The following is a 14,293-nucleotide window of genomic DNA, read 5'->3' as shown; positions in this document are numbered from 1 at the left end:
TTGGAGTTTGGATTTTTCTGGCCAGGTCGGAACACCAACCAGTGCCCAGTTTTGGAATCTGGGAGCCAAATAATAATGATGATAATAATAATTTTAAAAAAGGTAAGATCCTGCAGACCCCACCACACTCGTGTTTTTGTGGTGCTGCCCCAGTTTGCAACAGGAGCTGGGTTTTTTGGTTGCACTAGGACCCGAGATTTCCCCCTCTGTTTAGACAGTAGAATTTAGGGGGCGGGGGAAAGGGTGGTTAAGATTAAAAATAGGTCCCGGGTACCAACTACCTGGGCCAGGATGCAGGGAGTCCAGTTTTTTACAGTGAAGTAGCTGTGGCTACACATTTCCTATTTAGATTGTACAAAGTGGGGCTTGGGGCCAAAGATTCCAGTTAGAGGCAGGGGCCGGGTCCAGGTTTTGATGGGCACTGGTGCACCCCACTCGGGAGTGTTTTGGTGCACTCGGCGGGAGGCGTGTTCACTGTTTAGGAACTAGCATTTGGTAGCTCGGGGGCCAAACGTGGCTGGATCCAGGAGCAATCCACGTGCTGGGGCCGGGTTTCTGCGGCACGTGTGCTGGGGGGGGGGGGTACATCGGGGTCTGAGTTAATATCGGTCCAGCAAGAGCACCCAGCCTTGCTCTCCGTCGGTGCCATTGGAGCCCGGGTGGGGCAAAAATGAGCAGGATCCGCCAGGCTCCAGCTCGATCCGGCTTTTACCTTTTTCCAGTTCGTTCACATCACACACCACTAGCTCGCCAGCCTCGACGGGCTGTGTGTGAGAGCGAACAGAGCGATCCTCGCCCTGCTTCATCCCCATTAGTGCGGCTCGCATCTGGGGAGCGGGAGCAGCCTTGGGAACCAGACGCAGGCGGGCGGGGGAGAGAGAGAGCCAAGCGCAGCCCCTTGTGCCGCCGGATTTTGTGAATCGAGCTGGGCGGGCTCTCGCTCCCCCTCCGGGCGCCGCCTTCTCCGGCGCATTTAAACGAGCCAAGTTTCCACTCCGCTTCTTAGTGGCAGCGTTCCACCCTCGCAGCCTGGCGGAGCGCTGGGGACCACGCGGGGCAGCCTCCTTCGCCAAGCATCCCTCGGCCGCCCGGCTCCTGACCATGCCCCTGAACGCAACTTCTTCGTGGCAGCAGCCCCCGAGCCCGTTTCACCTGCAGCCCACGGGCGATGCGGCTGGGAACGTCTCCAACAGCTCGGATCTGTACTCCCAAGGGCCGGACGAGGAAGATCTGGATGTGAACACCGACATCTACTCCAAAGTCATGGTCACGGTCATCTACCTGGCTCTCTTCCTGGTGGGCACCGTCGGCAACTCCATCACCGCCTACACCCTGGTGCGCAAGAAGTCCCTGCAGAACCTGCAGAGCACGGTGCACTACCACCTGGCCAGCCTGGCTTTCTCTGACCTGCTCATCTTCCTCCTGTGCATGCCCATCGAGCTGTACAACTTCATCTGGGTGCACCACCCCTGGGCCTTCGGGGACGCCGTCTGCAAAGGCTACTACTTCCTGAGGGATGCCTGCACCTACGCCACTGCCCTCAACATCGCCAGCCTCAGCGTGGAGAGGTACATGGCCATCTGCCACCCCTTCAAAGCCAAGAGCATCATGTCCAGGAGCAGGACCAAGAAGTTCATCAGCTGCATCTGGGTGGCCTCTTTCCTGCTGGCCATCCCCATGATCTTCACCATGGGCGAGATCTATGGCAGGGACCAGCAGCCGGACTCTCTGATCTGTACCACCATTGTGGAAGCCTCCACGCTTAAGACTGTCATTCAGGTGAGTTTTCCTGCGTTCCTTTGTGTTCATGCTGGGACCTGACTGCATGTAGCTACACTGGAGATCAGTGGTCAGTGAGGTGCTTTGATTGATTGATTGACTTTTTTTTTTAACCTAGCACCTGCTGGCTTTCCTAGAGAACAACAGCTGACAGCAGCTCTGTAGACTAGAGCATGGTCACTCATTGATCTCCTTTGGACCTGGCTGTGTTGCAAGCCAGTGCTCTAGCTCAGTGGTTTTCAGTCTCTCCAGACCACTGTACCCCTTTTTAGGAGTCTGATTTATCTTGCCTCCCCCCAAGTTTCACCTCACTTAAAAACTACTTGCTGACAAAATCAGACATAAAAATACAAAGGTGTCAGAGCGCACTAGCACTGAACAAGTGCTGACTTTCTCATTTTTACCAGATAATTATAAAATAAATTGATTGGAATATAAATATTGTACTTACATTTCAGTGTGATACTTGAGCCTGTTTTTTCATTTGTGAACCTTGTCTGAAGCATGTAACTTAGCTTCGCAGGGCCCCTTGTGGTGTGGGACCCCAGGTAATTGCCATGCTTGACACCCCGTAATGCTGGCTCTGCACTTGTGATCCCCCTAAATCCATCCCATGACTATCTGGGGGTTGCAGCCCTCAGGTTGAGGAACACTGATCTAGATGAGTTGAGTACCCCTTGGACAGGGCCGGCTCCAGGCACCAGCCCACCAAGCATGTGCTTGGGGCGGCACCTGGAGGGGGGCGGCGCGGTGCGGCGCTCCGGCCCGAGAGCGGGGCCGCGACTGGGCTCGCCACCCTCCCCATGGCGCTCGGGCCGCCGGGGAGAGCAGAGCCGCAGCGGGCTCGCCGCCCTCCTCCCGGCGCTCCGGCCGCCAGTGGAGCCCCAGCCGGGCTCGCCGCCCTCCCCCCGGCGCTCTGGCCGCCGGGGAGAGCGGAGCCCCGGCCGGGCTCTCCGCCCTCCTCCCGGCGCTCCGGCCGGTCGGGGAGAGCGGGCCCGCGGCCGGGCTCGGCGCCCTCCCCTGCCGCGCTCCCTGCCGGGGGCGGGGGGGCGGCGGGAGGCTTTTTTGCCTGGGGAGGCAAAAAAGCCAGAGCCGGCCCTGCCCTTGGAAGATCTCTTCATACTCCCAGGGGTACACATACCCCGGGTTGAGAACCACTGTTCTAGCTGACATCATAAACCGGCAAAACTTTGTAGATGTGCTTTGCGCAAGCCTCAGCATTAGTCACCCTTTGCACTTGTACGACTGAGGGTAAGTCCCGTGAAATGGTCTCTGGAGAGCAGAAGGTGGTGGTGTTCCAGGTGAACATGTGCTTACTTTTATTGCAAGCTGCTGCCTGGCCAAAGAGGGAGGCGGGGTGGGAGGAGGAGAAGAATTGACATACTGATCCCTTTCCAGACAAACGCATCCATCCATCCTGTGCAATTTTTGTGCATAAAAGAAGCAAAGGTCTTTTCTGATCTGTCTTGGGGCTTGATTCTGATCTTGCACTGGTGTGAATGAGAAGTAACTCCACTGAAGCCGATGGAATTATATCCAGGCAAATTCCAGGTGTTAGTGAGTTCAGAATAATGTCCAACATCTGCTTCAGCCGAACTAGCATCTCTCCACTGCACTTCAGCAAGTAGCAGAAATGGTTTCTAAAGTAGACACTGGTGACTTGGCTCTCTGTAAATTCAGGGGAAAACAAGGCCAGTTCCCCATTTTAATAATGTCTCCAGTGCTCAATGCTGTTGGGGCCGGACCCTCAGTTGGTGTAAACTGGCAAAACTCCATTGGATGAGGACTTGGACTCGTGTGTCTTGTATGTTACTGTTTTCACTTTACAGCAGCAGTTAACCACTGGAATAAATACAATCCCACCCTTTGACTCTGACTTTTCTGAATTCTGTATATTTCTCTTGCACCTGCTCTTAACTTGTCATGGTATCAAGGAAACATAGATTTCCTTTCTTCCAATCTTCAAATTACATTTCTCTGCTGATATCATTGTATTTCCTCCCTATGGCAACAGAACATAATTTCACAAAGTTATGGCTCATGTCACAATACAAACATTAAAAATGAACTAACTTGCAAGGCAAAGAGCTGCTGTTTAAGCACAAATCGTTACTTGGAATAATGCAGAGTAGCTCCTTCAACTTCAGAGGAGCTCTGCCGCTTTACACAAACTGAAGATCGAACACTATATAGTGTGTGGAACGGAATGCAGGATAACAGTTTTAGTCAGTGTTCTGTTTTCTTATGCACATTTTACTTTTACCTTTTGATGGAATTTCTAACTCTTCAAGGATATTTATGTACTGGAGCAATAGGCTTGAAAATGTAAGAAAACTGGACATGAACTGGAAGAAAAGAGAAATCAGCCAATGTCGTTTTTTCTGTTGACGCCAGTCTCAGATCTGAGAACTTTTCAGGGTCTTGTCTTCTAGACATGAGTTTTCAGAGGGGTGGGAGTTAATCTCTAGCCAATTAGAGTTTAAAAGAGTATATAACAGTGTGTACACTAAATCTTTTCTTTTTAAATACTCCTCAGACTAGTTCGTAGAGAGGGAATTATATTCAGTTAAACGGAAGCAAATCAGCACCTTTTTTCCGATGAAGAGGGCTGAGATATGTGTGCTGAGAAGAAGACAGAGTATAGTACCTAACTTTCAACTTCAGATCAAGCAGCTATCCTTAATGGGAGACCAGTGCAATTGAAGTCCAGATATCTTGTATTTCAAATCATCTTCTGTTTAGGATTAAAAATGACATCCAATGGCTGGCTGTGGGGCTGAGGAGGTGGGTTTATCTCCTAATATGCATCTTCAGAGATTATAGATGACATACATTTCTAAGCAACTTTAATCATCATTGTTTAATATAGATCTCAGTGCTGTGGAATATCAGTGTTGTATTATTTCAAACATGAAAGTGCAGGGGCATTAATTTATTACACAACAGGAAATGCATCACTTTGTGTGCTCTAACTGACCAGTGTAGAAAAACGTACATTTTGTTTTGGGGGTTTCTAATTTCACTTGTGCACTAATTGAAAAAAACTAAGAGTACATAATGGTAACTTGTAATGTAAAACAGCAGCGGGCTTGGTATTCATTTATGTAGCACAGCAGCTTTCCCTATCTGGAGACCTAGATTTAAATGCTGATTTGCTCATGCGAGATGCTGGTTTAATGGCTGTTTAGTTCCTTTTAAACATATGATAAAGCACCACGCAGTTCTTCGCTCTATGAAGCTAGTACGGGGGGGTGGGCGGAAACAGGACTGAACAAGTAGAGATATTGCAAGTCAGGCTTGAAGTGCATTAATCAAGTTGAGTGGCACAGTGTGTGACAATGCATTCTCTCACAACATACAAGTCTGTGGCCTTGGGCAAGCCAATTAACTGCGAATCAGTTTTCCACACGTAAAATGGAAATAATGATATTGCACTTATCAGAGCTGGGTAAATACTGTTAAATAAATCACTTTTCCTGTTGGCAGGTTGTCTGCAAGCAGGTTATGATTTTCTTGAACTTGTTCATGATTCAATTAATTCTAAAGTATTACTTGTAAATAGTTTTTTGTTTTGTATCTGGCTTGCAAGCAGTTAATTGAAACTGTTCCATAGTCAGAAACCAGTTTAAGCTGTGGTGAATATCTTTGATTGGACACATAGGTACACGGGATTGCTTCTGTTGCCCGATTGGATGAACATACCTCTTAGAATCAATTTCTGGTGTGAATATTGGTATGTATTTAAAATCTGCTTTCTGCAAATGTTTGTCAATATTTGCTTAAAATTTGCAGTTTTTGGCAAAGATTCCCACAATTAAATTAGAATATTCATGAACATAATGAAATGGCTGGAGACGGGACACTAGATGGAGAGGGCTCTTGAGTTGCTGCAGAGAATTCTTTCCCAGGTATCTGCCTGGTGGGTCTTGCCCACATGCTCAGAGTCTTACTGATCGCCATATTTGAGGTCAGGAAGGAATTTTCCCCGATGTCAGATTGGCAGAGACCCTGGGGCTTTTTTTGCCTTCCTTTGCAGCATGGAGCACGGGTCATATGCAGGTTTAAACTAGTGTAAATGGTGAATTCTCTGTAACTTGAAGTCTTTAAACCATGATTCGAGGACTTCAGTAATTCAGCCAGAGGTTAGGTGTCTATTACAGGAGTGGATGGGGGATGTTCCGTGGTTTGCAAGGTGCAGGAGATCACACTAGATGATCACGGTGGTCCCTTCAGACCTTAAAGTCTGTGAGTCTATAAATTGAACCAATATTCATGGCAGGTCTTTAGCATATGCCCTATGCTTTAACACTTCTTAATTAAGAAGGCTTTACTGAACATTAATTAGTTAATCTTTTGATAGTAATTCAAAAATGCTCTTTAAGTTCTAAGGAATAATAAATGCAGTAAAAGTAATACATTAGATAAACTAACTGGTATAACTGTGGGCGGGGAGGTTGAACTAACAGTAATGCAGGACTTTAAACTCCTTGCCGCATCATGCCTTGAAGGGGTTAGCTCTGGAGAGCCTTTGATGTTTAATCTTACAGAATAGTGATGTTTCTCAGTTTTGTATGTCACCATCTTTGCAGCTGCTTATGCTTATACTCTCTCGTGTATCTTCATTGACCAGCCTTCAGTCTATTTGTCAATCCAGTGCATCTGGCTTGCATTTTGGCCTCAGTCTTGAATTTGGCAACAGGCATTAAGTACATTGGAACTACATTATTTAAGTCTGTTTAATACTTTAACCGAAAGCCATCCTCTAACTGAAACTGCAGCCAATTGTTCACATAAACTAAAGCACCTCTCAAAACCATTTCCACGCAGGCAAATTAATGTTTGGATGCCACTTCAGCTGGAGTAGGGTTTTAAAGCTACTCACTGCGGTGGTAACAGGAAGAAGAGTTTTTGAGTGAGATGTTTGGTCTGCTCATTTTGCATGTTAATACCCAGAATGCATTTGGCTATTTCATGGAACTGCTATTGTCCACGGGTCTGACTTTCAAACAAGGGAGGCATGTAACTGCATAAGGGAAAAGTAAGTGAAACTGTGCGCCAAATGCAGGCCTGGCCAGTGTGACTGCGTGCAAACTTGTTGTCACACTCGATGAGCAACTGCGTGATTTATACGTTAATCATTAACTCCAAGTGCAAATGAGACAGACAATTGCACAAACATTTTTACACATACAGTTGTGCATCTAACTCGGTAATCAGGCCTTGTATTTACCCGTGCTGCAATAGTTTCAAAACCACTTCGCCTTCAGCCTTTATAAAAGAAGGCTCCATTTCTCCTCACAATAGGACAGCTCTCCCGTGATACTGTGCAAGCCTATTGAGCTGGCTGTGAGAGCCATTACTTCAGCCAGCAGCAGTGCCCCCCCTCTCCCGCACACTCCCCCAGGCCTCCACCACATAGGTACGTGCTGCCCAAGATCATCTCTGGTCTTGGAAGGAGGGGACAGCCCGGATCCATCGCCCCAGTTATTGTCAGGGAAATACCCCCCACTTTCAGTTCTTCACATTTAGCTGGGCAGCGGTATTCTGCTGTTTGCACAGCAATAGGAATATGAAGAAACCACACATGTACAGCTGAATTCCAAGTAACTGCGTTTACTCACTGTACGCAAACGTACCAAGCCTGGCTCTGTATAATACATCCTGCTGCTCGGGCTGATTTCTAGCTGCTTCTAGAACCTAGAACGCGGAAGGCATTGCTAAAGGGCTCAGAAACTATGTCAAAGGATACTACAAGCGGGAGACCCCCAAAAACTACATTGAAAAATCTTTGGCCAAAGGAGGGCATGAGGCTGCAACACCTATCGCAATGGTAAAGCCAGCTGTGCAATATCTCAACCCACAGCACTGCCCCAGAGTCCTGCTCCTTCCTAGCTTACAAGGGAGATGGGTGGTGCACATGTGGTAGAGAGAGGACAGATGGCTCTCTCTCTCTCTGCTGCCCTCATACATATCTTGGTCAACTAACACACACTCCGGGGATAGCAGCACTTAGAGCTGCTCTCATGGTACAACCGAAGTTATAATTGTCTTGATTAAAAAAAAAATCCCCCAATTGTTCCAGTGCAGGAACGGTGTATTGGAGAAATCAATGGGCTTTGTAGGGCAAATATAGCATTGCAGGTCCTGAGTGATGGGAACCTCTTCTCAGCCTCGGTACTGACTTCAGCCTGCTTCTTCCTATAGGGATGACTGTAATTCACTGTGGCCAGATATACAAGTACCTGACGCATGCAGATGTGCCATTTATTTGCATAGACAGCTGGCGCAAGTCCCCTTGTTAAAATACACGGCGGTAGACTCTGAGCTGCAGTAAAACAGTGTCGCTCCATCGACTTCAAGGATCTGGCCTATGCTTGGCAGTGTCGAAAGGGCTCAGCGCGTGTGAAAAGGTGTCAGGCAAAGTGACTGTGTTCCAAGTGCACAACTCTGTGCAACTGGGGGGCAAAAAGCTGAATTTCTAAATGCTCATCTGCTCTGAGACATAAGTGGTGAGAATCTACCTCTCAGAACGCACATGTGTTTCTTACCACCTGTTTCTAATACAGGGAGCTGTTCTGCGACTCCTCAAAGGTTTTGGCGGGCAGTTATAGTAATGCAGCTCTTAGTCCCACGATCCTTGTATGGAAGTCGTTTGCCTATCTCTCCAAATCCCTTGTTTATTATGTGTCACAGTGTCTGCAGACTGTTAAGGTACTTGGTATAGTACATAATCCTTCGTATGAAAGAATAGGCTTCATAACTAACCATTCTGTTTTATTTCTACCTGCTCTCAATGTCATGCCCGTTCCAGAGTGCCCTCAGGGGAACTTAACGAGTGGAACTGGAAAAAGTGAGTCAGGTTTCAGAATAGAAATCGTAGGGTTAGAAGGGACCATGAGGGTCTAACCCCCTGCCAAGATGCAAGATTTGTTGTGTCTAAACCATTCAAGACAGACGGCTATCCAGCTGCTCTTTGAAAACCTCCAGTGAACAAGCTTCCACAACCTCCAGAGGCGTCTGCTCCATTGTCCTACTGTTCTTACAGCTAGGAAGTTTTTCCTGAGATTTAATCTAAATCTGCTGTGCTGTAGTTTGGATGCACTGCCTCTTGTCCTGCCCTCTGTGGCAAAAGAGAACAACTTTTCTCCATCTTTTTTTATGGCAGCCTTTCAAGGATCTGAAGACCACTATCATATCCCCCCTTAATCTCCTCTTTTCCAAACTAAACATACCCAGTTCCTACAGCCTTTGCTCATATAGCTGGTATTCTATACCTTTGATCATCTTTGTTGCTCGCCTCTGGATCCTTTCCAGTTTCTCTACACCTAGATTGGTGAAGAACTAGAGAATCAGAAATACAAGACTGGGCCAGTAGAGCCTCAGCATGTAAGCTTGGACTCTCAGTATGTTCATCAAAGTTAGGATGTCTGTAGCTCTGCCCACCTGCTGCATCTCTTATTGCTAATGGAAACTCACTACTTCCTGGAGCCTACTGCTTAGCCCAAAGGCTACCCCGCCTCCATCCTTCAAGTCTCACTTTTATAAATGTATTTTTTCTGTGAGGTTTATAAAGAAACCTCAGTCCTCCCATATTATGAGCACTGCAGTTGACCTCAGTGCAGCCCTTACGTTATATTCTTCCCTAGGGAAGGGTACTGGCCATGATCTTGAGCTGACACAGGAGTGCTCAGCATAGATCGGGAGTGTGTGCATGCAAAAGTGGTGATTTTGGCAATTGATGCCCAGGCCCTCAGCCCAGAGGGGCCATTCCAGCAGCCAGAAATCACTGGGGTGCAAGGGAGTCCCAGTCATTCCTCCTTTTCCCTTGTCATGTCCCCCCGCAGAGGGTATCTTGAAGACCAGCTGTGGTGACTCTGCACTAGAGGTTTTTTCCCATCCCATAAGAATTATTGCAATTTAAATAAATAAACAAATCTTATTCTGCATCAGGATAAAACTGAGACCTTTGGAAATTTTTCAATGAAAAACTGGAGAGGCAAAGAGACACTCACCCCCAAATAGCCAATAGCATGTGGCTTGTACACTCTCCGAGATATGGGAGACCCAGGTTCAAGTCCCTGGTAAGAATCAGGCAGGGGTGTATCTCTCCTTCCTGCCACTGCTCCCTGACATTCCATAATGGACCCGAGAAACCTCCTCTGACAAAGTTTCATCACAACTGGTAAATTCCCATGAAAAGTTTCAGTTTTCACAAATTGGCATTTTCCATCAAAAAACCTTGTTGTTAAATTCCCAACCAACTCCGCTCTACACCACCTGAATAGTTCTTCTAAAAGACGAATCCTCCGGGGGCTGGGTGAGGCAGGTTCAGTCTGGTGGAACTGCAGGAAGCTCCCCTCCCAGGTTCCTGGCCATTTTCTTCTGTTTGTTGGCAAAGGGGCAGGTATATCTATGGCACGGTGTAAATAACAAACGATAGGTGACGGAAGCTCTCTGCAGACCACTAAAACAAAATGGTCAGTTTCTACTTGTGTTTGTACCTGTGTCAAACCAGAATGACTCTATAACTTCAGTACAGACATTCTGGATTTACACCAGTGTAACTTAGGTGAATGCACTCACTGTCTTGTCCTTGCATTAGCATAACTTTTAGTTTTAAAACTTTAGTGCTATTAAAGGTCAATTACTCACCACTCTTACAAGCAGCAGTGGGAAACTAAACCTGTTTTAGAAACATTTTCTACCACCGAGGCTTGGTCTATTTTCTTGTAGCTATCTCGGTTAGGGGTCTGTTTTTTTTTTTTTTAATTGAAATAGTTATACCAGTACAAATCCTAGAGTGGATGCAGTTATATTGGTATAAAGCTACCTTTATACTGGTATAGTTTCCCATATGGGAAGAGCTATATAAAGTACCATTATCCTGATATAACTTTGTCCAAATTAAAGGGGTTGCACACTTGAACTAGTCTGCCACAGGTAGAGTGGCACAACTTTTTTGTATATAGGCAAGTCAGGGGGCTTGATTCTCTACTGTTTTGCATCTTATGTGGCCATGTAGACTCCAGCACAGTGATTAAGCACCTGTTTAACTTTAAGCACATGCTTAAGTCTCATTGAATTCAATGAGACTTATGTAAATGCTCAATTGCTGTGCTGGCTAGGGATGGAGCCCTGAACTGGGGCGTTCCACCTGTATGCAGCGAGTGCAGAATGGGGGTAAAATGCGATCACTGATGCAAACAAAGAGAATTCTAATATGTTAGCATTTTGCACTCTCTCTTGCAGGTGTAAGCCATTCTGCAAGGTGCAGGACAGTGAAGAATCAGGCTCAGTGATTTGAATTCTTCCTTTTGATAATAAAACATTTTGTTAAGCAGTGAATTAAACATATGAGATGTCAGCTTCTCAAAGCAACCGCATCAACAAAGGCAGCTGATCTTGGTTGCCAAGTGCGGCATTAGCCAAGAATGACTAATCCTAGCCCCTTTGCGCTGCAGCGGTCCTTATCTCTGGATCTAAATTAAAGAAGCTCATGCTTTCATTGCATTATGTAACCACTTGTTGTGGCAGTTCTTACACACTATTTTTTGTACTGATTTGAATTCATTTGATTTCTCTTTTCTGAGATGTCGGCTGTAGGGAATAAAAGAACAAGGAAATGTTGTGGCAGATCAATTTAGTTCTTAGGTTTTCCTCTTACCGGCCGTTTGCAAAAAAGTGGGAAAGATTAAGTTAATCTACTGGCTCCTCTACACAGAGGAAAGAAAACCCTGTAGTTGGCTTTAATCTTCTTCTGGATAATTTAAAACAGCTATTTAATTGTCTTTCCCCCATCCCTCCCTGAGAGGATTTTACTATGGTCTCTATACAGCATCTGCTTGAGCCAAACAGATGGCACTTTCACTTACTGACATTTAGAAATATTTCTCTGTTTCCTCTGCCCTGGGCATGTTCTAATGCCTATCAAAGGGGTAACGTTCCTGACACGCACCAGGTTTGATCTGCGCAGATATGATATGGTGCTGGATTCGCTTCCATCCGGCAGTCGTGATGATGGAGAACGCTGGTGTCATGTCTGGCAGGGAAAAGCTTTTGGGGATCTTTGATGTTTAATTGCCCTGAACATATTTTTTACATTTGCATCCCAATAATGCCATCTTTCCACTTCTTCTTGTTAAACATTGTTCTAGCATTGCTTGGAACATCACATTGAAATCTTTCATGTTTTGTTTCTTTTCTGGGTCAAGAAGAAGGGGCTGCCCAATTCTCCATGTTCAGCTTGAGACACTTCTAACTTTCATCCATTTCTCCACACAGCAGGGTCTATCCCAGCAGAGAACATAGACATCTTGGGGTCTGCAGTGGACGGGAAAGGGGCCTTTTGAACCTGAAGTGTTCATGGCAGTTTTCATGTAATTTTACTGCCTTATAGAAGCCATGGAGTCAGTCACTGCAGGGGTACCCTGGGGCAGTGAGTATTCAGATGATATTGGTGATGGGCTACAATTTCTGCATCTGGAAGGATTTTGTTCAGCCACCTTCCTGAGGCCTGGTCTACACTGTGGGGAGAGATCGATCTAAGATACGCAACTTCAGCTACGAGAATAGCATAGCTGAAGTCGACGTATCTTAGATCAACTTAGAATCACTTACTTCGCGTCCTTGCGGCGCGCGATCGACGGCCGCCACTCCCCCGTCGACTCTGCTTCCGCCTCTTGCCGTGGTGGAGTTCCGGAATCGATGGCAGAATGATCAGGGATCAATTTATCGCGTCTACACTAGACGCGATAAATCGATCCCCAATAGATCAATCACTACCCGCCGACCTGGCAGGTAGTGTAGACGTACCCTGAGTGTCTTGAATGCCCAATGTTGCATGAGCAAGTGTCATACTTAATCCCCTTTCCTGCCCTCTAAAGGAATGCTGCTGCCTGGCAGTTTACCGCAATCCCTCCAGTATGATGACTTCACAATAACGTGCTGCCATCTGTGTGTCCTTTGACACTGCCCCCTTGCCAAGGGCATAATCCACCTCCCGTTGAACTCCATGGGTGACTTTCCATTGATTTCAGCAGGAAGCGGACCAGATGATGGCTCCCCATGCCTCTCTTTTCGTTGATATTTCTCACATCTTCCTAGTTGTCTGGTAGTGCTCACAATGTGCTGGGCCCCATTCAAATACAAAAGAAGACACAGTCCCTGCCCCAAGGAGCTTTCACTTCTTGCTCTGGCCAAACTCTCGTTGAGTTTTCCTTGTACTTAGGCACCTGGAAAGATGTTCATCTGGGGGCAAAATTTAAACACTACATTCTAGGACATTAAACATCAAAGATTCTGTATGCTTTGGGGGGTCTTTGATATTTTTATTGCGTGGAGTGTAATTTTTACATTTGCATCCCAGTACCCTTTCAGACCCATCAGACAACTTGCTGAAGTCAATGTTTACAGTGTGGGATTAGGCTCAGTCTGCATTAGTAGCCTAAAAAATTACCCATTTTCCAGACTTAAATAATAGTATGAGAATATAGATAGTGTAAGGGAGACATTTTTCCAAAGGGTCCCCTCCTTTCATGTGGCCACATCTGCATGTGGCATCCCTTTGTGTGCATAAAACTTCTTCTTATCAGGGCCGCCCAGAGGGGGGGCAAATGGGGCAATTTGCCCCAGGGCCCGGGAATGTCAGAGGCTCCCCTCCCTGCCCCTGCCTTCCTCCATCCCCCAGCGCCTCAGCGCGCCGCATCTAGGAGCAGCCCTGGACAGCGCTTCAGCGGCGTGGCCTGAGCTCCTCCCGCTCAGAGCCGCGTGGTAAGGGGGCGGGGCTCCGGGCCCAGCGGCGGGAGATCAGGTCCCGTGGAGCCACGCCGCTGCAGTGCTGTCCAGGGCTGCTCCTGGACATGGCGCGCTGAGGCTTCAGGAGAGGGGGGAGGCGGGAGTAAGCAGCATGGTAAGCCCCTCTGAGCCGGACACCCCCCTGACCCCATCCCACCACAGCCCTGACCCCCAGCTCAGAGCCCAGCCCCTCTGAGCTGGACACCCCCCCGACCCCACCCCACCACAGCCCTGACCCCCAGCTCCGAGCCCAGCCCCTCTGAGCCGGACCCCCCCCCGACCCCATCCCCCCACAGCCCTGACCCCCAGCTCTGAGCACAGCCCCTCTGAGCCAGGCTTCCCCCGACCCAGAGCCTAGCTCCCCACCCAGCCCTGGGCAACAGCAGCGCCATCCCCAGGCAGCGACAGCCCATTGGCACCAACCATCACCCAGCGACAGCCCATTATGTAATTGCAAATGTATACATACCATTAAAGCATTTAATGTTTTTAAATAATGTATTTTGTGTATTTTCAAATTATTAAAAAATAATTTTTGAATGTATTTCACTGGTTATTTTTTACATTTCCAAATACATGTTACTATAGTATTGCAACTTTTTTTTATGGAAGGGGCCCCCGAAATTGCTTTGCCCCAGGCCCCCTGAATCCTCTGGGCGGCCCTGCTTCTTTATGGCCTGTTTGCATGCACAACTGCAGGCTTATTGCATGGGAAGTGCAC

At 47.4% G+C, this 14,293-nt stretch overlaps 1 protein-coding gene across 1 annotated transcript in view; it reads left to right on the top strand.

The window, feature by feature from the left end:
- Positions 1-1,100: 1,100 nt before the first annotated feature.
- Positions 1,101-14,293, top strand: part of NTSR1 (neurotensin receptor 1) — a 110,761-nt gene continuing 97,568 nt past the window's right edge. The window contains exon 1 of the mRNA XM_024199012.3: positions 1,101-1,779. Coding sequence (XP_024054780.1) covers positions 1,102-1,779 — 678 coding nt within the window. The 5' untranslated portion in view covers position 1,101. The remainder of the gene's footprint in view (positions 1,780-14,293) is intronic.

This window comes from Terrapene carolina, unplaced genomic scaffold (assembly GCF_002925995.2).
Source record: "Terrapene carolina triunguis isolate 2854851 unplaced genomic scaffold, T_m_triunguis-2.0 Scaffold130, whole genome shotgun sequence".
Taxonomy (NCBI): domain Eukaryota; kingdom Metazoa; phylum Chordata; order Testudines; family Emydidae; genus Terrapene; species Terrapene triunguis.
Note: the sequence above shows the minus strand (reverse complement) of the source record. Positions and strands in the feature narration are given on the sequence as shown.